This window comes from Xenopus laevis, chromosome 4S (assembly GCF_017654675.1).
Source record: "Xenopus laevis strain J_2021 chromosome 4S, Xenopus_laevis_v10.1, whole genome shotgun sequence".
Classification (NCBI taxonomy): Eukaryota; Metazoa; Chordata; class Amphibia; order Anura; family Pipidae; genus Xenopus; species Xenopus laevis.
Window position 1 is genome coordinate 11,189,028 of NC_054378.1, and position 24,406 is coordinate 11,213,433.

General features: G+C 40.1%; 1 protein-coding gene across 1 annotated transcript in view; it reads left to right on the forward strand.

Annotated features, from left to right (window-relative positions):
* spon1.S (spondin 1, extracellular matrix protein S homeolog) overlaps nt 1–24,406 on the forward strand; it is a 175,761-nt gene that overhangs the window by 124,628 nt on the left and 26,727 nt on the right. Inside the window, exon 7 of the mRNA XM_018260154.2 lies at nt 14,021–14,085. Within this exon, the coding sequence (XP_018115643.1) occupies nt 14,021–14,085 (65 nt within the window). The remainder of the gene's footprint in view (nt 1–14,020; nt 14,086–24,406) is intronic.

Below are 24,406 nucleotides of genomic sequence, written 5' to 3' on the forward strand. Positions count from 1 at the left end.
TGTGGAAAATGCTACATTATGTATAAAACATTACAAATAAATTAGCCCTATACTATTCATCATTCAGATCAGTCAGTGCTGAAGTCAAGTTTATAATCTAATTTCCCTTCTGCAGATGCTCAGTGTCACATACACAATGTTACTCTAGATCAGGGGTCCCCAACCTTTTTTACTTGTGAGCCACATTCAAAAATAAAAAAAAGTTGGGGAGCAACACAGGCATGCAAAAACTTTCTGGGGTGCCAAATAAGTGCCAAATGTAATTGGCTATTTGGTCTTCTATGTGTACTAGAAGACTACAGGAGGCTATTTGTCACAGTACTACCTGGTTTTTATACAACCAAAACTTGCCTTCAAGCCTGGAATTAAACACCTGCTTTGAAGCCACTGGGAGCAACATCCAAGGGGTTGGAGAGCAGCATGTTGCTAGGGAGCTACTGGTTGGGGATCACTGCTCTAGATGGAGATAATACACAAATTTGTACCTGAGAACACTGGTACACTGGGACACTGGTTCAAAACATGATCCAGGATTACTTCATAGCCATTGGTTATTATTATTATTATTATTATTGTAACCAGGTAACTGGTAATCAGTGGAAGCCAAGAGAGCTTAAAGGAAGTAGGCAGGAAGTAGTGTTCTGTTCTGTTGTTAGACATCCAGTTACTCCAGCCTTTATACATCACATTTTTGTGACTATATTAGAAACGTTTTTTTATTTTGCACAGCCTATTTATTTACCCAGTTTGTATTTTTACACTGAACAATTCCTTTAAAGAGAATTCAACCCTAAAGTTATAAAACCCTACCCCCCTATCCTACATAGACCCCCCAGCCTAAGTGTTACCCCTGGCAAATTCCCCTAACGTTTTACTTACCCCTCGGTGCAGATTCAGGCATCGGAGTTCACGGGTGCCATCTTCGGGCTCGGTAATCGTCAGAATAAGGTTCTTAGACCGGCGCTTCTGCAATATTTGCAAGTTTTGTCACAAAACAAAAAATTGTGCATGCGCCGCCATGCCTGTCTCATTCCGAAGACTTCCGAAGAGAAGAAGATGGCGCCCGTGAACTCTGATGCCTGAATCTGCACTGAGGGGTAAGCAAAACGTTAGAGGCATTTGTTCGGGGTGACACATAGGCTGGAGGGAGGGGGGTCTATGTAGGTTAGGGGGTAAAGTTTTTTTAACTTTAGGGTTAATTCTCCTTTAAATGGAACTGGCAGGGAATGGTATGGGGACATCTCCCAGTGATGATTGTGTGCAGACTCTTCTGAAACCCACAGTATCTGGATATTGAGTATGTGGCTTGCCAAACTGCTCCTAGGGCTTCTCCCCTGTCTGCATCCTACATCCCTACTCAGACCAACCACCTCTGCATTCTTCTTTATGCTTTGGCCACAGCTGTGCCAGACACAACCACAATGGTGCTGAAATTCTTGAAAAAAATGCTGCATTGTGGGGGAAAAAGCAGTGATTCCTCATGAAACTGTACTTTCCTCTCTGCACTTGAAGTTGAAAATTACCCATTGTTAGTTTTTTTGCAGTTTAAACAATATGCAAAAAGTATATGCAACTCAAGCCCTATTGATTGTACTCATGCAAGCAGGTATACTGCCCCTTTAAATTGCTACCTCTGCCGGGTTCAGCTCTATGTGAATAGCTATGCGGCCTCCCAAACATAACTATAAAATATATTATAAAAATATAAAAAGTGGGTGTCGTACAGTTGGTTTCACAACGGACTCGTGGACAAATTAGCACTTTGGCATTTAAAACGATGTTCGCATTGGGCCAAGGTTTGTTTAGTCCCCGGGGTTTCAGCAATGTTTATTTTATTGTTGCTTAAGGTTTTCTCTGGCTCTACAGAGAGACATTCCTCTTGTTTATTTTGTCATCTGGGAAAATCTGTGATATTAGAAACAGCCTTAATCTGTTTATAAATGCATGACAGAATACCGGGCCTTGCCAACAAGGCATACTTTCCCCTAGATATTAAGACTGATAGCACAGCAGAGTATTTATTTAGTAAATGAAACACAAGCTCGCCATTGTGAGGGAAATGTAAGGATGAAGATGGCTTCTAATAAAGCCACCATGGCCCGGTCAAGCCAGCGGTAGTGATGGGCGAATTTGGGCCGTTTGCTTCGCTAAAAAATTTGCGAATTTCCCACGAAATTCGCGAAACAGTGAAAAATTTGCGAAACGGCGCCGGTGTCTTGTTTTTGACGCTGGCGTCCGTTTTTTCACGAATTTTTTTTGACGCCAGAGAATTTTTGAGGGCGTTTCGCTAATTTTTTCGCCAATGGCAAATCGCGTGAATTCACGCTTGCCGAATAAATTCGCCCATCACTAGCCAGCGGTGGAAAATAATAAGGTTTTGTATGAAATTGTGAAAGTTGAAAATAACTTGTCCTTCAGGTTCAGCCTATGTATAGTGTATGATAATCAAGTCACACACCCCAGCAATACTTTGGCTTATGGAGGAAGGAGATTGAAAAATGTTGACCCTAACACTAACAATAGATATATAATTGCAGATATATTCAAAATTCAGCTTCCAGCTATGGTCTCTGGTCTTCTGTGAGTCTAAGACTTCCTGGTCTATCTGGTTTTTAAGATACTGGTGCCATTGAATCAACAACCACCAAAAACTATAGAAACTTGAGCCAACTGGTTACCTATTTCATAATAATATTATAATATTAAATATTGAATTGAACTAGTGGCAGATAGCAGAGGGTACCCATGGCTGGCTACAACAGGAGAGGTAGCTTGCAGCTGAGAAAGGAGTGAGCCAAGAGCTTCAGGAAAAACAAATGTCTAGGGGTCTGTGTGGACCTGGGGTGGGATTGGTTTGTTACATGTGTATAGAGTGGTGGAATATGGAATGTGAAAATTCTGACAGGGGCCTATCGGTTTCCAGCGGAAGAAGTCTGGACCAAGGAGGAAGCTTCGGGTAAAAGTCCAAGTTCATCGGTATCCAAAAGGGGTCTCAGACGAAAGTGTAGTCAAAATCAATAGGCAAGCAGATGAGTAGCAAAGTTCAGGCGGGTCAATAGGTTCAGGAATCAGACAATAGTAATTTTTAGAAGCACCCAGGAAATCCTATCATCGGGCATTGATCCCGGTGACCTGGAAGGGCTTTAATTTCAAATTTCAAACTGCTACTCATGCTGACGTCATGTGTCTGGTGCAGCGTGATGACGTTAGTTCATGGCGCTGGCCGCCATCATCTTGGATGGGGAGCTCCCAGTGTTCCTGACACATTCCTTCAATGGATTTCTGCATCTTGTGCGCAAGATTAAATTTCCCAAAATGATTAGATTATTTTTGAATTCCTGGTTTGTAATTTGGAAGTTTTGGTTGCATAAAACCAGGTGTACTGTTAAATAGAGACTCCTGCAGGCTTCCAGTCCACATAGGGCTATCAAATAGCCAATCACAGCCCTTATTTGGCACCCCCGGGAATGCTTTGCATGCTTGTGTTGCTCCCTGACTCTTTTTACATTTGAATGTGGCTCATGGGAATGAAAATGTTGAGGACCCCTGCTCTAGGGCATTCCATATAAATGGAAATGTTCTGTGTTTTTTACCCAAAATTTCTTCTGATTTGCAGGCAAATAAGGTGGAATCCTTTTCCTGCTTTACTATTATTAATCATCGCTTGTGCTCCTCGGCGTGCTAGTAGCAGCAATGCAAGTGAAGACAAGTAGATACATTAGAGCGAGATGAGTGACGTTGAGTAGAACAGATAAAAAGATGGTAATGGAAGCGATCAGCAAGGAATGAAATGCAAATATATATAAATTGCTGCAATATAATAGCAGATACAGACATATATTAGTTGAACAGTAGCAGCCGAGGATTTTACAGGTTTTGTTATAATCAGGTAGACGTTCCAGAGAGCGGAGAAGCTCTGCAGGGATAAAGGCTGAGCATTATTCATCTACTACTTTGGCATTACAAGTAGCTTGTGAAAACTGAGGGCGTAGTTGAAGTTCCCTGTAGGAGTTAGAATTGTCATTCAAGTAATTGTGCAATTTTTCCACAAAGAAGTTGAATATTAAGCAGTGGTCGGGTTTTCAAGTAGAGCCAGTTAGGGCAGCCAATTCCATAGGACTTTGCTAAGGCTCTAAGGAATAGTTTATGCTATGAAAGGTAATGCTATGTTTAAAATGTGGCAAATAGTGACTCTGTTTCTCCATGGGTTCCTAATGGATGTACTGATGATGTCCGTGAGAGAGGACACACAGCTTTATACTAGTATGTAGCCAGAGTTATGAGAATATCATTTATCAAAGAGGTTGTATACCCAAAAGTAAAATGTAGCCAAATAAAAGAAACCTTGTAATACACATTATTTACAAATTCTCTTCATCAATATAATTGTCATTAAGAGCATTATCCGCTGGTGCCAACTACATGCACCACTGAACAATATCTTATTAGACTACTCTAGACACCCCTTTGATTCTCCTTCCGGTCCATTTTTTCACTGAACCTGAACTCTAGTCAATGTTGAACGGGGTCAGCGGAACCCCCAATGTCCCCTGGTCCTTTTTGCCCTTGCTGGCCCAGACCCCCTCCCATCTGGAAACGTAAAAGGTAAAGCGTGGTGGAGGAGGTCATTGGGTATCGTGCCTAGAGGAACTGATGACTAGTGTGGAGGCCTCTGAGGGGGGTTGGGGCCCTTGATGTGGCAGCCCAGGTGGGCCCCAGTTTCATTAAAAATAGTATTGGCCCTAGGGATCTAACTTACTAAGTGCCATCTAGGCAGTATTTTTAAAAGTTTCCAAGTGTTGTTTGGAGTCTTGGACTTTCACAAGAGAACTTTAATGAAATTCTCCTATCTTCCATGCACTTGTGCAAGTCTATACAGCCTCAAAGCAGCCTTGAAAATACTACAAAGATGTTGCACCCAGACATGTGCAATTTTTACTGAACAGAAGCAATGTGGGAAAAGTGCCTAACATATTGACTGCCCCCATCCATTGGACAAACCATTGCATGTCATTTAATCAAAGAACATGCAATGCATTGTAGGAATTGGAGGCTTAACTTGACCGCATATCAGAACCTGCTACCTGTTTTGCAAATGTGGAGCCAGAGGCATTGCTGCCATGAGACAAGTTGAGAAACTTTGGCTCTGCTAGTGCAGAGAGTGCAATTGTGCTCTCCATACTAGAATGCAGCCCCCCTACACCCACTCCAGCCTTCAAAATGGGGGGGGGGTGGCATCAGAAAAGCCGCCTTAGGGTGGCAAGGAGCCACAAAACACCATCTTTATTAGGAGCACATCCAAAAATTAGGTCTCATCAGCCACACATGGCCGCCAAACAGACCCCCGCCATTGGCCCACCACACCGTTACCAAAGTGTGACAAGATGTGTGGTGGACACAAACACTCAGACATTTTTGGGGAAGTAAAACCTCAGAGCTACTGTTTCAGGTATTTAGCATTGGCAAACGCTGAAATGTCCAACCACATTTTCTTTCATCTTGTAGCCTATATAAAGCAAACAATAATGCTTCTGTAGTTTTTATTCTCTACACTAAAGACGAGAAATAATTTTTACTGTTAAAATGATTCGCTTAAATACATTTTCTGCCTTTGTTTGTTTTGCCTTTCTAATAATTGACACAAATGAGGACCCGGAAAGGCAAAGTTGCCTTTGAACTATCCAAGGTGCTGATTAGGAATTCACTCTTTCTAATACCGATACCTCAGCCAATTAGCATCTGTATAATTCTGATATATGTGGCTCCTAGATGAGCCTCGACTTTCAAAATGGCACATCACTGTTTGTATTACTGGTACCAAAGTGTGATTGAAACAAGGTTAAAATTAGTATTTTTCCCTTTCTATCATCTTTTATAATACTCTGTAGACTAGGGTTACTGGCTGCAATGTAGAAGACATCTTCTGACCCTGAATAGCACTGTAGACCATAGTCAGCCTGAACTAAGAACTAGACTGGTGCAAGGTGCAAAATTTGGTGCAAACAGAGAGTCTCTCTCCTAGAATTCCAATTTCATTGTGCCTGACATTTGTGTTTCCTCGGTGTAAAAGGAACACTACACTTAACAACTGTAATCAGTAGGTGGAAATGTCAGAGTTGGCTTGTATTCATAGCGCTTATCATATCTAAAAGATGCTAGAGTGATGCTAAGTAATGCTAGACTCTACAACACCGTACAGGTGGTTTTTGTATGGTGTTTTAGCCCTATATACTACGAGCTTTGACAACCATAGCAAGGGTTGCTGTCCCTGCCCACCCCCATTGTCCCACCACACCATTTCTCAATTATGAGAAGGTGGGTGGTGGACTCAGACATGGGAATTGTTGGAAAGACAAGGAGCTGGTCCAATGACAAGCCACTCAATGTATGTGCCACAATTAGGATTTTATTTTAGAATTGTGCTTTACTCATTAAAAAAAATAATTGCACCCAACGCAGGTGCCTCTGTTTCATACTCTTCATTTCAGCCCTGGTACAGTTATATTTTAGCCCTGGTACAGTTATATTTTAGCTCCAATATCCACTTGCTTAACCAAACAGAAATAAAACATTGAGTGAAGTTCAAGGTTAGAGCCACAATTCTGGGTTTATTTTCTGGACAATGCCAATGCAAAACCAAATATACAAAGTGAAATAACATTTTGTCCTCTGTATCGTGTTCGTTGCCACATGCCAATTCTTTGCGCTTCTAACTATGAGCAGATGACGGTAAAATGAACTGACATATTTGCTGCCTTAACCGTAACCAAACACAATGCATTCAATTATTTCTCATTTGATTTAAAACAGAAACTGAGTCAGAAACTGAGTCAGAAACCTGAGTTGGATTCCAGTAAAATGGAATAATTTTGAGTTATGTTCCAACTAAATTAAAGGCAAGCAGGGCAGCAACATGCATTTATATCTTATTTTTGTTAACAACTACAATGTCATACACTATGGGGCATATTTATCAAGGGTCGAATTGAAAATTCAAATTTGAATTTTCAAATTTTTTTTATGGTCAAAACTGTCAAATTCGACTAGGGAGTTGTCCAAACTTGATTTGAGTTTTTTTTTAAAAATTTATTAGATTTTCGAGATTTATCATACTCTGGCCCTTTAAGAATTTGAATTTGACTATAAAACCTGCCAAATTACTGTTTAAGTCAATGGGAGAGGTGCAGAGATCAATTTGTTTTTTTCTGCGAAAAATTCAAAATTCGACCCTTGATAAATGTGCTTCTATGCAAGGAGAAGCAAGTCAAACTTAATTTTTCCTTAAAAGATCTACTGAATAGTGATGGGTGAATTTGTCCCATTTTGCTTCACCACGAATTTTGCGAATTTCCCGCGAAATTCCAGAAACTGACGAAAAATTCACAAAACAGCCGTCGGCCATTAAAATCAATGGACGTCAGTTGGCGCTGGCGTCAGAATCATCGTCGGCGTCTAAAAAACTTTTGTGTTGTGATATTTGATTTCACTAAGAACCAATTTTTAAGTGACGAAACAGGCAAATTTGTCGCGAATAAATTCGCCCATCACTCCTACTGAACAAAAAAAATATTGTTATAATGCATAAGAGCCAATAATAAACTGTCATCAATTAAAAATTGGTTCTTAGTGAAATCACATATCACAACTCATTGAAGGTTGTGTAGCATAAGAAGTAATATACCCTTTACGTTCAAATGTGGGTATGGGGTCCATTATCCAGAAACCTGTTATCCAGAAATCTCTGAATTACAGAAAGGCCATCTCCCATGAACTTCATTTTATCCAAATAATCCAAATTTTTTAAATGATTTCCCTTTTCTCGGTAGTAATAGAACATAGAACATGGGAACAAAACCATCTTATTGAGTTATTTAATGTTTGCATGCTATTCTAGTAGACATAAGGTATGAAGATCCAAATTATGGAGATCCATTATCTGGAAAACCTTAGATCCCAAGAATTCTGGATAACAGGTCCCATACCTTTATAAGGATATTATAATTCCATGATCTCAGGAACCAGAGGTCATTATGGACCACCAAGAGCTCCTAGCTTCTTGAAGGGCTTGGTAAGCATCAATGAGAAAGGTGAACTGGGACACTGGCAGGTCAAGTGCTTGGGGAATAGGAACAACAATGCAGAAGGTATGCACAGGCACGATTAGGGTAGAAAGGCAAACAAGACAAGGTCATGGCACACTGGCAGGCAAAGAAATTGTTAAACAGGCTCAAAGTCCAGGTCCAAACAATAGGTCAGGGCTGATCTGTCAACTGAGGAGAAAGAAAGAAAGAAAGAAAGAAAGAAAGAAAGAAAGAAAGAAAGAAAGAAAGAAAGAAAGAAAGAAAGAAAGAAAGAAAGAAAGAAAGAAAGAAAGAGGAAGGAAAGAGAGAGAAGGGTAGGAAAGGAGAAAGAGAGAGAAGGGAAGAAAAGGTGGAAGAGAGAGAAGGGAAGGAGAAAGAGAGAGAAGGGAAGGAGAAAGAGAGAGAAGGGAAGGAAAGGAGAAAGAGAGAGAAGGGAATGAAAGAAGAGAGAGAGAGAAGAAAGAAAGAAAGAAAGAAAGAAAGAAAGAAAGAAAGAAAGAAAGAAAGAAAGAAAGAAAGAAAGAAAGAAAGAAAGAAAGAAAGGGGAAGGAAAGAGAGAGAAGTGTAGGAAAGGAGAAAGAGAGAGAAGGGAAGAAAAGGAGGAAGAGAGAGAAGGGAAGGAGAAAGAGAGAGAAGGGAAGGAAAGGAGAAAGAGAGAGAAGGGAATGAAAGAAGAGAGAGAGAGAAGAAAGAAAGAAAGAAAGAAAGAAAGAAAGAAAGAAAGAAAGAAAGAAAGAAAGAAAGAAAGAAAGAAAGAAAGAAAGAAAGAAAGAAAAAGAAAGGGGAAGGAAAGAGAGAGAAGTGTAGGAAAGGAGAAAGAGAGAGAAGGGAAGAAAAGGAGGAAGAGAGAGAAGGGAAGGAGAAAGAGAGAGAAGGGAAGAAAAGGAGGAAGAGAGAGAAGGGAAGAAAAAGGAGAAAGAGAGAGAAGGGAAGGAACGAAGAGAGAGAGAGAGAGAGAGAGAGAGAGAGAGAGAGAGAGAGAGAGAGAGAGAGAGAGAGAGAGAGAGAGAGAGAGAGAGAGAGAGAGAGAGAGAGAGAGAGAGAGAGAGAGAGAGAGAGAGGGAAGGAAAGGAAAGGAGAAAGAGAAATAAAAAAAAGAAACAAACTGCAATTAAAAAAGAGAATGAAAGAAAAAGAGGGAAATGAAATAAAGAGAAAGAAAATGAAGAAGGAAGAAAGAAAAAGAGGGAAGATAAAAGAGAGAGAGAAAGGAAGGAAAGGAGAGAAATAGAAAAGAAACAAAATGAAATTAAAAAAGAAAATGAAAGAAAAAGTGGGAGAGGAAATGAAGACAAATAAAAAGAGGAAGAAATAAAGAGAAAGGGAGGAAGGAAAAAGAGAGAGAAAGAGAAATGAAGATGAAAAAAACAAACAAAATCAAATCAAAAAAAGAAAGTGAAATGAAAAAGAAAGAAACCGAAAGAAAGAAAGAAAGAAAGAAAGAAAGAAAGATGTTAATTAGTATTTGTTTTTCAGTCAGATGCTAGTTAGCATTCTAGTCTGCTAATCAAACCACTGCTTTTTGGGTAGGTAGGACAATTGCAACCTGATAACAGTTTAGATTCCAAACTGGAGACCTGCAGAACAAATTCAAGATACATTTGGCAATCCCAGTACAATCTGCTCACAAAATAACCAAAATCTGTTATTTGCCAGTGAATACTGTTTTTATGGGCCATGTCCAAACTTCATTAAAACCGCAGGCTAATTTCATATCATTCTCGATTCTACGGAAACTATTTGTCCATCATGTTTAAACCTCAAGAGATTTCATCTTTTCTAATCCGAAGAAAGGTTAACTGTAAAGCTGTGAAGGCTATGCTAGTAGACTCACCGGCAGAACAAAATGCTTCCTGATCCCGCATTAGCAATTAGTCGGCTTTTTTTTTTTGGATCAATCAACATTTAATTATCTCACACAGGTTTCTTGTAGCATTGATCATTTTATTTTGGAAGAGTTGGATAAAACCTTTTAATGTTTCTACTGATGGAGAACTCGTAATTAGCTCTAGGAACACAATGATGCACTGCACTGATGTGAGCCCTTCTAAGGCAGCTATTTTTCCATTCTTCCCATTATTATACGTTTTCCTCCATTAGTGAATGAGTTTTTGCCTGTTAAGTGAAGAAAACTAAATGCTAAGGCTTGATGGCTCCTTTCTATTCCATTCTTTGTCTGAATGAAGAAAGGGAACATTTCTAAACTGCAGTTAAATCCAAAAGAATTAAGGAAACATTTCCTTCTCATTCTCAAAATATGCCTACCCTACTTTTTTGAGTCAATAAACGTGAACTTGGCTTAAATGCCCCTACAATTTGCATAGTTTAAAGAACTTCTGTTAGAATGGAAGGAATACTATATACCAAATCCAATGCAACAGTCTTCCATTTTATTGCATCTTTTTGTTCATGGACATATTTTAATAAAGGCCTGGACCAAGCCCCCAAATTAGAGTCCTGCGCTGGTCCATTTTTTGGATCCTGCACCCGACCCGTACCCGCAACCTGCAATCTGCAACCCGGACCCGCAACCCGAATTCTTACCTGCTTGGACCCACTACCGGACCCGAACCACAAGTACCTTATCCGCAACCCGGACCCGATGACCATCAAGAATCAGGAAGTGCTGTCATTGTAAACCGGAAGTGATATCATTGGAAGTAGGCGTGATCAGAAAAAAGGGAGTAAAACAGGAAGTGCTGTCATTGTAAAGCGGAAGTGACATCATCAGAAGTAGGCATGATCAGAAAAAAGGAGTAAAAATCGCTATTGAGAAGACCATCGGCCCGACCCGCAAACTCGCAGAACCCGCCGACCCGCGTCTATACCCGCACCCGGATCTTCCAACCCGCAGGGTACCGCAGGTTCTTGGGGGTAACCCGCTGCAGGACTCTGCCCCAAACCAACATCAATACATTTCCTACTACAATGGAGGCATGGAGGCATTATTCATGCAATGTATTTATCCTGCTACTGTATATGGAATTGTAACTTTAATTATCCTGCCATCCCCATTAGTGATGGGCGAATTTATTCGGCAGGCGCAAATTCGCTGCGAATTTGCCGCCAGTGAATAAATTCGTGAAACGCCCGCGAAAATTTGCCTCAAAAATTCGATGGGGTCAAAAAAATTTTTTTTGAAAAAATGGACGCGGGCGTCAAAAACGGGCGCCAGCATCAAAAACGAGACACCGGCGCCATTTCACGAATTTCGCGCAAAATTCACAAATTATTTAGCGAAACGGTGCAAATTCGCCCATCACTAATCCCATTTTGTTCTGGGGCATTATATATGGAATTGACACTGTATTTATCATGCCTTGTTCTGGGGTGTTATATAAAGGGCTGTTGCACCGAGCCCAGGCCTAAAGGGGGGCACAGCTGTGCTCCACTTTTTGTAATAGGCAGGACCCCCTTGACAGCGCCAAAGTCGTTTGAAAATGACACTGTATTTATTCTTCTTTGTGTTCTGGGGTATCAAATATGAAACTGGAATAGCATGAAGCTGTTTTTGGGGGAAAAAAAAGTATCTTTTAGCCTTTTTTTTTTTTTTACAAAGATTGTCCTCTGTCTATGCTTTTGTTCCTTTTGTACCTTTACTATTTAGAGTATCTACGTTTTCCATTATTACAAAAATAGATCCCATTCAATTCCAGCTTTGTCAGGTCTTAAACACTAAAAAAAAAAAAGAATCTTATTCAACATCTTGGCTTGTTCTAATGCATGTAGAAAACAGCATTGTGCTCTGAATGTCAGGTCATGTAGGATTGAAACTGCATGCAAATCTATCCACTCCTAACATTTCCCTTTATGTGGAGAGGCAGCGTTAGACTTTAATTGCTCTGGTTTTGTGCGAAATAGAGGAGCAATTAAGTTGTCGAGGAGACTATCTGTTTAAACGAGGTTATGCCCGACCAGAAAGGGGACGTGGTTCAGAAATAAAAGCGCACAGAATGCAATGTAATTCCCATTTACAATCCAAGGCCAGCCAGGGAGAAACGCCAATTACTCATAATTTATTTTTATTTTTTTTCCTCTTCGTTTAATTGGGGAATACAGAATGCAGGGAGTGGAGGGGGGAGAAAAAAAAGCAGAAATAGACAAAAAGTAAATGAGGAAACGTAACATTCTGAACAAGTAAAGAAACAGAAAACCCTTTTATAAACATTTCTGTGCAGGAACCTCCTGCTTTGTCCATTATGTATTAAGCTACTTACAAATCTACATCTTAAATCAAATCTACAATCCTGAATTGCTCTTACGTGTTTCCAGGCATCCAGGGGAACTTCAATGGTACTATAAATAGCCATACAGGTATAGGATTCGTTATCCGGAAACCCATTAACCAGAAAGCTCCGAATTACAGAAAGCCCATCTGCCATAGACTCCATTTTAATTAAATAATTCAAATTTTTAAACCCCATTTCCTTTTTTCTCTGTAATAACAAAACAGTAGTTTGGTTTATTTAGGGGGCTATTAATTAAAGTCAGATTTTTTTTCTGGTTGGACTTTTAAAGAGTAAAAACACAAATTCTTAATAGAAAAAAACCCATCAATTTTGTTTTTGATTTATAAAAACCCAGATCATGTTAAAGGGGAACTAAAGTCTAAAATAGAATAAGGCTAGAAATGCTGTATTTTGTATACTAAACATAAACATGAACTTACTGCACCACAAGCCTAATCAAACAAATAATTTATGCTTTCAAAGTTGGCCACAGGGGGTCACTATTTTGTAACTTTGTTAAACATCCAAGACCAAGACTGTGCACATGCTCAGTGTGGTCTGGGCTGCTTAGGGATCGTCGTATCAAAACAGCACAAGTCAAATAATATCTGCCACAAGCCTATACATTAAGACTGATTAATAATCAGAATATGCAGACTGCACTGGGTCCTGTGTTGTCATGTAAACTAATGTGGATTTTATAGTTTTTGTATTGTTTAATACAAACTTTCTCCAACTCTGCAGAACCAGTGGCTGCAGCAAAATAATTCTCCAAATAGAATCCCAGTTTATCTGTTTAAATCTGGCTCCATGATCTTTGTCCCTGCAGCTGGAGTTGGAAACAGTAAAGGCAAAAATAAATTCCAATACAAATCCCTACAGAGTCGCTGACTGCTCTACAGGGAAACAAACAAAGCTGCTTGAGTTCTGCATGGCTGGGAAGTAAGGTTGGGCTCCCCCTGGTGTTCATAAGTATGATTGTTTCCCTGCAGAGCAGTTAGGGACCGTCTGACAATTCCTATCTTACAGTCAGGTTTCTTATAAAAACGGTACACATTTTTTAATTAAAGTATATTGGAGATAGGTTTCTTTTTCATTAAAGAAAGTAAAAATTGGATTTTATTTTTTTGCCTTTACATGCTCTTTAAAAGTCTAAATAAAAAAGTCCCGAAACTCAGACCTGCCGAGTTCATGTAGAAGTCAATGGCAGATGTCCTGTTGATATCATGATCTGCACTGGGTTTCGTTCAATAATCCGAACATTTTGTGGTTTTCCGGTATCAAATCTGAAAGAGTCACAGGTTTTCGGGCGTCAAATTCGGAAAAGTCGCAGTTTTTTGGCTCTGGCTGGCAATAAATTACATTGTTATATCCTCAGTATAAGGGGGTTATTTACCAAAATCTGAAAAAGTTCTCCTTACTTTCTGAAAACCAGTGATGGGCGAAACTCCCGTTTCGTTTCGCCTAAAAAGACGTGGATTTCCCATGAAATTTGTGAAACGGCATTAAATTAGATTTCAGCGAAACTTGGAATTTCGCAGTGAATTTGTGTCTGGCAAAGTTATTTGCCCATCACTATAAATAACCCTCCAAGTGTATGACAACAATAGAATTTCCCAAATGCTTGTCTATGTTTTATATATATATATGCGCACCCCTGTGACTGGCCACTGACATAACTGACAGTTATTCTTTGTCTTTGTTTTCCAGGGAGATGAAGTGCTAACAGTGATCAAAGCCAAAGCACAGTGGCCGGCCTGGCAGCCCCTCAATGTGTAAGTGACAAATTATTATTAGGACTTACCTTCTTTTTTTTTCTTTTTTTTCTTTTTTATTGTTAATATTAAAGGAAAACTATACCCCCCCAACAATTTAGGTCTCTATAAAAATATATTGAATAAAACAGCTCGTATGTAAAACCCTGTTCCATTTAAATAAACCATTTTCATAATAATATACTTTTTTAGTACTATGTGCCATTGGGTAATCATAAATAGAAAATTGCCATTTTAAAAAATAAGGGCCGCCCCCTGGGACCGTACGATTCACAGTGCAAACAAACAAACCATACATGTTAGGTCACATGAACGAATTAACAGACAGAGTTGTGTCTTTTGCTTCTACACTTCTTCCTGTTACAGTTAGAGCTGCAGTATTTCTGGTCAGGTGATCTCTGAGGCAGCACACCGATCATCAAAAAATGGTGGTTCAAGGCAAGAGATGTAAAAGGGCAATATTTATTCACCAACACACCCTGGCTCTTAAAACTATTATTCTACACGGTGCTCAATGTCTCTCGAGGGGTCGGCACCCTCCAAATTAGTGTGTAGAATGGTTGCCCATTGAACAATAGCAACAAATTTTCAGAGGGTCTTGCGTGCATAGGGACTCCTGTGCACACCATGACCCCTCTTCACACACTCCGTCAAATTAAAGGATGGGTAAACTTTAAAATAAGTGAATATAAAATTGACGAAGGGGCTATTCTAAGAACGTTTGCAATGTACATTCATTATTTATTTATTTTTAATTTCAAGATATTAATGGAGACCTGTTCTGTTATTATAAATTCATTTTGTTTCGATCCAGCTGATGCTCACAAGTCACAACCGGCACACACACACACAAAGGTAACATATGGAGGAAGAAAAAAAAGGGGGAAACTTAATTCAAGCATGCTAAAATAAGCAACAATAAACCCCAATATTTGCCTGTTACAGCTCATAAATGCACTGTAAAAAGACTGACAGGAGCTGTGAAAGTAAAAACGATATTACATGAGTGATACTCAGAGTTCCCTGTATAACTCAGCCTGCAGCCTTGTGCCTTTATATGGTCACAGAACAACCCCTCAGTGACTTCTAATATCCTTATCATTTACAGTAGGGGGTACATTATCCCTTATAATACATGAGTGATACTCAGAGTTCCCTGTATAACTCAGCCTGCAGCCTTGTGCCTTTATATGGTCACAGAACCCCTCAGTTACTTCTAATATCCTTATCATTTACAGTAGGGGGTACATTATCCCTTATAATACATGAGTGATACTCAGCGTTCCCTGTATAACTCAGCCTGCAGCCTTGTGCCTTTATATGGTCACAGAACAACCCCTCAGTGACTTCTAATATCCTTATCATTTACAGTAGGGGCTACATTGCCCCTTATAATACATGAGTGATATTCTGAGTTTAAAGTCATATCCCCCTTCCCGGGCTACAGTGCCACAAAACAGGAGGCTTTGTTATATTGGATAAGTGACAATTACTTGTAATAGTACAGGTATGGGATCTCTTATCTGGAAACCCAGTGAGCTCCAGATTACCGAAAGGCCATCTCCCATAGACTGCATTTTAATATAATAATTTTAAGTTTTTAAAACGATTTAGGGTGCAGTGTCGGACTGGGGGCAAAGCACCCTCTCTGGCCCCATCAGCTACAATCGCCCTCCTGCCCCCATCCCATATATACAGTATACATATATATATATATATATATATAATAAAAAGAAGAAAGCCTATTCTTATCAAATTTGACCTAAACGTATTTCAGTACCAAACCTCCGAGTTCTTTATGGTGATGCAGTTATCCCAACATTCTCTGTGCTGATTTGGGCACATTCCATCCACCTGTATATTAGATCCACTCTCTGCCCATTCCCATGTACTTCTATACAAATTAGATATTTATTTGTAGGTTAAAATGGTTTAGAATAGAAAGGTAGAAGTTGAGAAGCCTTTGTACAATACGATGGTTTTTGCTCCATAATTGGAAGCGAGGATATTGCGGGGATATATTCATTCTGCTGGGGAAAGTGGATAGGTAGGCACTTTCTTATTTCCATGGTAACAGAAGAGTGTTTAAGGGGTTTTTATCAAACACAAGGCAGCGGAGATATGTGCAGCAATGAAAGGGTTTTTTTTTTTTAGATGTAGCAAATTCAATCTTTGTAGCCTGTGGATCAACAAGAGAAGCCAACGCACAAAAACAAAGCTTGGATACACAACGGGCCCCGGAAGGATCCTTTTCATGTGAAATAAGCAATTTAGCCCTGTTAATAACTCTGTTTACTGTACTTGACATTTAAAGCCTGGATAACTAGCCTACAGTTTCCCTCTTTTACTAGCATTAGGTGCTACATTGCATCGGGGCAGTTGCCCATAGCAACTATTCTGCCGTTTGCTTGAATTAGACTGCTACAAAATTTGCCATGGGTAACTGCGCCGGTAAAATTTAGCACATTTAATAGACATGTCAATCGGTTGTATTTTTAGGGAGGTTCCCTGATTTCAGCCCTCCTGCTGTCAATAATTTGCACCAGAAACCTAAATTAACCGCTCCATTGAAATGTGTATAATTATCATTCAAGCCCTTCACTATCCAAAGGGGTGGAACAGAGACAGGGACGGGGACAGAAGTAGATAAGACACACCCAGTAGAGTCCTGTGCAGAACCAATTTATAAGACCCGGATCCAAACCCGCAACCCGCATATTTACCCACTTTGGACCACTACCCTACCCGGACCTGCAAATGCCTTATCTGCAACCCGACCCGCAACCTGATGACCACCATTAAACCAGAAGTGAAGTTGCTGCAAACCAGAAGTGATATCATCCAACCCTCATTCCACATGGTACCTGCTTATTTTGCTTATCTGACTCGCCCCGGATCCCTTAAGATTTGGGTTGGCAGCTCCATGTTAATAAATTAGCCAATTTGTGCCAATAAATCCACAACATTTAAGCAATCTGTCTGGCTTTGTGGGCAAGCAATGAAGGCTTGGACCTATGGCTCAAATGAGGTCCAAATGATAGAATTCTGGCATAATCACTGGGTGGTGCCAATTTGTTAGGCATCCCCAGGGCTGGATTTAAAAATTGTGTGCCCCTTGGCCACCCAGCTGCAATATGGTTGCCACCTGTCAGGATTTCAGGATTTCAGTTTTTGGAAGGGCTGTCCGGGTGAAAAGTGCCTGCCCGGATTTCCAAATTAGGAAATCCGGACAGGACATTGTAGTTAATGACATGGCGATCAGCCAGTTGCTGATTGCCACATCATCAGCCCCTCCCCCAAGTCACTGACCCACCCTTCATGGGGAGAGTGATCCATTCTCCTTCACTGGGGATTGGGCAGAGATTTAAATCCCTATCAAAATCTTCCACACATTCCAGAGTATATGTGAACCCAACAGGCAGCATGCCACCCTAGGCCCAGGATTTGGTGGCCTGGCTTTAAATCCGGGCCTGGGCATCCCCAGTAGCGCTGCCACCTGTCTGGGCCCGGTTTGGGAAGGGCTGCCCGGGTTAAAACTGCTGATTCTCCTAGATTGACGATGTGATCAGCCAATCGTCCAGCCTCATGACATCATGACATGATGTCACCAACCACACGAGTTCTTCTTCCCTGAAAATGCCATCATAGTAATTGAGGGGCTGACTAACACATTGGTGCTACCCAACCCTTTGCTTTTACTTTAAATAGACACACACAATTCTGTATATCATTTTGAAACAGCTTTAGGCATATATTGTGCACCTACCATGTGATCTGCTGACACCCCTCAGATGGCACTTTGCATTGCATCCCCCCTGGAACCATCTCTATGAATATTTAAGGGTTGGTTCAACTTTAATTTTATTATTTTATGGAATGTCTGAACATTTGTCCATTTTTTTTTTATAGTTTTCTAATTATTTGCCCTTTTCATCTTTTCCGCTTTCAAATGGGTGGAGTCACTGACCCCATCTAAACAACCAATGCTCTGTAAGGCTACAGTTTTATTGTTATTGCTACTTTTTATTACTCATCTTTCTATTCAAGCCGCTCCAAATCAATGCATGGTTGCTAGAGGAAGTTGCAGCCTAGCAACTAGATTGAGGTACTTGCCATCTGGAGAGCTGCTGAATAACAAGCTAAATAACTAAAAAAAACATGAATAAAAAAATAAAATGAAAACCTGTGAATGTCTGAGAATATTACTGTCTTCATCATACTATACGTTAATTTAAAGGGGAATAATCATTTTAAACTACAGAAAGTACTCCAGGGTGGTGATGGGAGGATAAATTCACCTGGCACAAATTTCCGCCGAATTTCCGGATTTCGCCGCCGGGGAATAATTTCACGAACCTCTCGCAAAATTTTGGCCGCGTTAAGAAAATTCTGGACGCGTGTGAATTGCCCATTGACTTTAACGCCAGCTTCAAAATTGATACAAGCGACGTTTTTTGTTTTCAAGATTTTTCCGCGAACATTTCGCCACTTGCTTGGCTCCACCCCTAATAATTCTGTTGCCCTTCCACCAATATATGTCTTTTTATTGCTTCATTGGCACACATTTTATTTTTTTCTCTTATACTAAAAGCCAGCTCCATTTGGATTATATCCGCAGCCGCTAATTGGCTCATTTTCAGTAATTGTCTGAGCCCAAGGTTTTACTGTCGTTATTTGTGTGTTATTTCTGAGTATCCAATTTTTACACTTTACAGCAACAAAAGGCAAGAACATGGTTGTCCGCTAGTAAACAGATGTCGCCCGCTTACAATAATAATGAAAGCTTTTATGGAAATCATTTTTAAAAATTCTTAATGAAAAACCCATGGCTGTGTTAATGGAAAACAGAATTTTCTAACAAGCTGAGTCTTTTTAATTGAGATGTTTACTTTCCTTGATATATATATTTATATACACATTAAAAATGGGGGCACAGATGGTGTCATGTAAGAGACTTAAAATCTCATTAATCATTTCTGTAGGAATAAAACTGATTTGACCATCCTCTGAATATGAATGGGCATGCTGTTGACTTAAAGGGGATATAAACCCAAAACTGGCATTTTGCCTAAAGAAAGGACAATGTCATTCGAAGCAACTTCTCAATATACATTGATGACATTTTTTCAGTTGTTTTAAAATTATTAGGAAATGTAATTGCAATTAAAGGCAGTATCTGTACGGCCATTGTTCCCCTATTCCTGGTTTTGACTTTTGAAACAATGTTACAATGAAGGGTCCGTCAGTCATCTGCCTTTTGTTACATTGTTGCAAAAGTCAAAGCCACCATGGTAGAGGGTAGCCATTAGTGATGTACTGGCCGGCCCTATACCCGTGGGACCCCTGGGTTTACCTGCTGTTTACCTGCCAACCTCATTCCCCCATTTGTGTTTTTTTTAATTATTTGCCTTTTTCCAGCTTTCAAACGGGGGTCACTAACCCCATCTAAAAAACAAATTCTCTGTAAGGCTACAAATGTATTGTTATTCCTACTTTTTATTACTCCTCTTTCTATTCAGGCCCTTTCCTATTCACATTCCAGTCTCTTATTCAAATCAATGCACAGTTGGTAGAGTAATTTGGACCCTAGCAACCAGATTGTTGAAATTGCAAACTGGAGAGCTGCTGATTTAAAAACGAAATAACTCAAAAACTGAAAATAATACAAATTGAAAACCAATTGCACATTGTCTCAGAATATCCCTCTCTACATCATACTAAACTTTAACTGAAAGATGAATAGCCCCTTTAAAGGAACAGTAACACTAAAAAAATTAAAGTTTTTTAAAGGAATGACAATATAATGTACAATTGTCCTGCACTGGTAAAATTGGCGTGTTGGGTTCAGAAAGGCTACTATAGTTTATATAAACAAGCTGCTGTGTAGCCATTCCATTATATACTACAGAGCTTATCTGTTATCTGCTGTGTATCCTGTGCCTTTTCTTCTTTTCCAGCTTTGAATGGCTGCCCCCATGGCTACACATCAGCTTGTTTATATAAACTATAGTAGTACTGATCTGTTATCTACTGTGTATCCTGTGCTTGAATGGCTGCCCCCATGGCTACACAGCAGCTTGTTTATATAAACTATAGTAGTACTTATCTGTTATCTACTGTGTATCCTGTGCTTGAATGGCTGCCCCCATGGCTACACAGCAGCTTGTTTATATAAACTATAGTAGTAATTATCTGTTATCTACTGTGTATCCTGTGCTTGAATGGCTGCCCCCATGGCTACACATCAGCTTGTTTATGTAAACTATAGTAGTACTGATCTGTTATCTACTGTGTATCCTGTGCTTGAATTGCTGCCCCCATGGCTACACAACAGCTTGTTTATATAAACTATAGTAGTACTTATCTGTTATCTACTGTGTATCCTGTGCTTGAATTGCTGCCCCCATGGCTACACAGCAGCTTGTTTATATAAACTATAGTAGTACTTATCTGTTATCTACTGTGTATCCTGTGTTTGAATGGCTGCCCCCATGGCTACACAGCAGCTTATTATATAAACTATAGTAGTACTTATCTGTTATCTACTGTGTATCCTATGCTTAAATGGCTGCCCCCATGGCTACACAGCAGCTTGTTTATATAAACTATAGTAGTAATTATCTGTTATCTACTGTGTATCCTGTGCTTGAATGGCTGCCCCCATGGCTACACAGCAGCTTGTTTATATAAACTATAGTAGTACTGATCTGTTATCTACTGTGTATCCTGTGCTTGAATTGCTGCCCCCATGGCTACACAACAGCTTGTTTATATAAACTATAGTAGTACTTATCTGTTATCTACTGTGTATCCTGTGCTTGAATTGCTGCCCCCATGGCTACACAGCAGCTTGTTTATATAAACTATAGTAGTACTTATCTGTTATCTACTGTGTATCCTGTGTTTGAATGGCTGCCCCCATGGCTACACAGCAGCTTATTATATAAACTATAGTAGTACTTATCTGTTATCTACTGTGTATCCTATGCTTAAATGGCTGCCCCCATGGCTACACAGCAGCTTGTTTATATAAACTATAGTAGTACTTATGTGTTATCTACTGTGTATCCTGTGCTTGAATGGCTGCCCCCATGGCTACACAGCAGCTTGTTTATATAAACTATAGTAGTACTTATCTGTTATCTACTGTGTATCCTGTGCTTGAATGGCTGCCCCCATGGCTACACAGCAGCTTGTTTATATAAACTATAGTAGTACTTATCTGTTATCTACTGTGTATCCTGTGCTTGAATGGCTGCCCCATGGCTACACAGCAGCTTCTTTATATAAACTATAGTTGCCTTTCTAAACCCAACATGCCAGTTTTACCAGTGCAGGACAATTGTACATTATATTATCATTCCTTTAAAACACTTTAATCTTTTTGGTGTTGCTGTTCCTTTAAAGCAGGGGCAGCAGTAGGGTTAATTGGATTGCAGCCAGTTTTATTTCAGATTTTTGCCAAATAAAACTGTTACACTACTACTTTACTTCTACAAAATCAACTCTTTCTGCCTGGCAGTAACTAAATACAGCAGTTTTCTAGCATTCAAGATGTTGGGTTGGGGGGCACTAACCTTAGTTCTCCAGCAGAGTGAACCTGATTACCTCTCATTAATAGACTGCAGCTTGTGCAACTTGCTAATTAGTGGCCAATAACTCGAACCTGCCTGTAGGGGGCTCCCCAGACAGCAATAAGGGAGATACTATATCTGCTATATCTACCCCCTTCCATAGGGTTTCCAGCTGTTCTATTAAATTGTCTATTTGCTTGATTTCTCTGCAGACTGTGACACGGCAATTGCAATTTAGTTGTGTTCCGTGGGTTAGTTATATGCACACAGCAGCAGCCAGAGTTTGGGTTATTTTTTATACACTTCCATAAAAAATCTATATGTACGCCCAAGTTTAGCTGCAGTCCCCCCCCCTCCTTTCATTCATCTCTCCCACCATTTCTAATTCACCCATTCCTCTCCTGCTCTTTATACTGGTGTCTCTGGTGCTGCTGACGCCTGGCATTATTTCATGGTATGTGTACAATGCATATACAATTTAATCCATAAAGGAGAACTAAAGCCTAAAAAAGTCTAGAAATGGAGTATTTTATAATGTGCAATTATTCAGCAGCTCTCATAAAAGTCCAGCACACCCCTGGGACCCATGGGAGATGCCACTGATCAACAGCTTGATGGTTCCCAACTAGACACCCCTAAACTCCCCCATCTATGGCCCCATTCTGGGGCTCCTTTGCCATTTTGGCTCTTATAGCTGTAGTTGCTTCTATTAGAACTTTACTAAAGTGTAGCCAAGATTCCAAATGAAACCTTGCATCCAAGTTTAATGGGTTTCCAGTTGAGCAGACTCGCTTTATCGAATGAGACTGACAATTGAAGTTAATGGACTTTCCCGGCTGCCAGGCTGGAGAACATGTCAGTAAACCTCATTCCTCCATAGGGTTGTAGTGCCAGCAGGATCACAATTCATTAGGGCAGGGCTGCGGCTTTTTGAAAGACTTGTGGTTAATTCATTCAGCCTCGGGATTCTACAAAGCCGGCTCAGTTTCCAGCCCTTGTGTTTACTTTATGGTCTGCACTTGGAACAAACAGCCCGCACGTCTGATTACTAAGCAGCTCAAACTCATATGCAAGATCCTACGCCATCCCTACATAAATAAGATATGAAACCACTGACCTTAAGCATTTTATTCACTGCAGTTAAAACCTACAAAGGAACTTTACGACTTTTTTATGTGCAAGGGTTCTCTTTCCCTTTTAGGTAAATTTGTACAGGGAATAGTGTATGAAACAGATTGAGTGAGCAAAGTAAAATACATTCCAAACAGGGACATATTGTTAATAGATAGTGTTTTGTTAAAGTAGCATGTCTATCTAGGATGGCAGCATTGAGGCCCATGGCACATAGGGCACTGGGTACATGGTCAGGTTTGGGTACTTCTCAGCTGGCAGAGAATATGTACCAATCATTATGGGCTGAATGGTTTATGAGCAGTGGTGCTCTGAACATTGGGCTTTTTATGAAGACCTGCCCCCTTCTACCCACTACCCACAGAATTGCCACCAGACTCACCCTTTCCCAATGCTATTCCTAAGTATAACTTATGGGGTGTTCACCAAAGTTTTGGTGAATTGGCTAAGCAACTAAGCTGGTAAATCAAGACTTTGGCCATTAACAGTAAAAGACCTCATGGTGGCCATACTTACATTATGTATGCTCTTTGACCAATGGGTCTTTGACCAATGTGCCCTCAACCAACCCAGTCCCTGTACCAACCAATATTCATAGTACATCCATAATTTTATCTGTGAGTGTGTGGCCAGCTTTAAGAGCTGTGCTATACATACAGACAATATAGTAGATGGGCACTAGAGAGTTCTTACCCATGCCAGGGAGAGTGGAGACTTTATCTACTCATCTGAGCATTATTTGTTCCATCTCTTATGTCATATGATAAGACATTGACAAATGACAGTCCCTTGTGTCAGTAGGAGTTCTGTGGTTGGCTGGGACTGGGGCATTGAGCAAGACAAGAAGCTTCACCTTCAGAAGAGGAAGGTGAAATTTTGAAGGCAACCACTTCGAGTGCAGGTTAGGGTGTGGGTAATTTATACCCAGCTGCAGCACTCACACAAGTTTTCATTTGTTCATTGAGCTCCAGGTCACTAGCCACTTCATTGGTGGAATAGTGTTTCTGGAGCCTGTTCCCATCTGACATGACCTCTAATGTCAACTAAGAGGGTAAATTCTGGCTTGGGCCTTCAAGTCCCTTCCCAGCCTTGGTTTAGCCTAGGTTGACATAAGAGAAGGCCACCACTTTGAGTGCAGGTTAGGGAAAGGTTATTGATACCCAGCCACAGCACTCACAACATTTCATTTGTGCACTGAGCTCCAGATCACTAGCCACTTCATTGGTGGGATAGTGTTTCTGGAGCCTGTTCCCTTCTGACATGACCTCTATTATCAACTGAGAGGGCCAATCTGGAATTGGGCCTTCAAGTCCCTTACCAGCCTTAGTTTGGCCTAGGTTGACAATGGATGAGACCCTGTGGATGTGAGTAGGAAAATTCCCAACTCGCACATCATTAAATGTTATTGTTTGGAAAATGTATAATTATATATGGATATATAGCAGTTAGTCTCTTTTTGGGAAGCTAAGTCTACCTAAATTTTAATTATTGTCTGCCTTTTCTCCTACCCAAAGCCACTGATCTAATGTAGATTTATGATCTGATGGACTCTCAGTGCTGTATGTAAATCATTGATTGATTAGGTGTGACTGCCTTTCGGTTTTGGGTCACTGTTA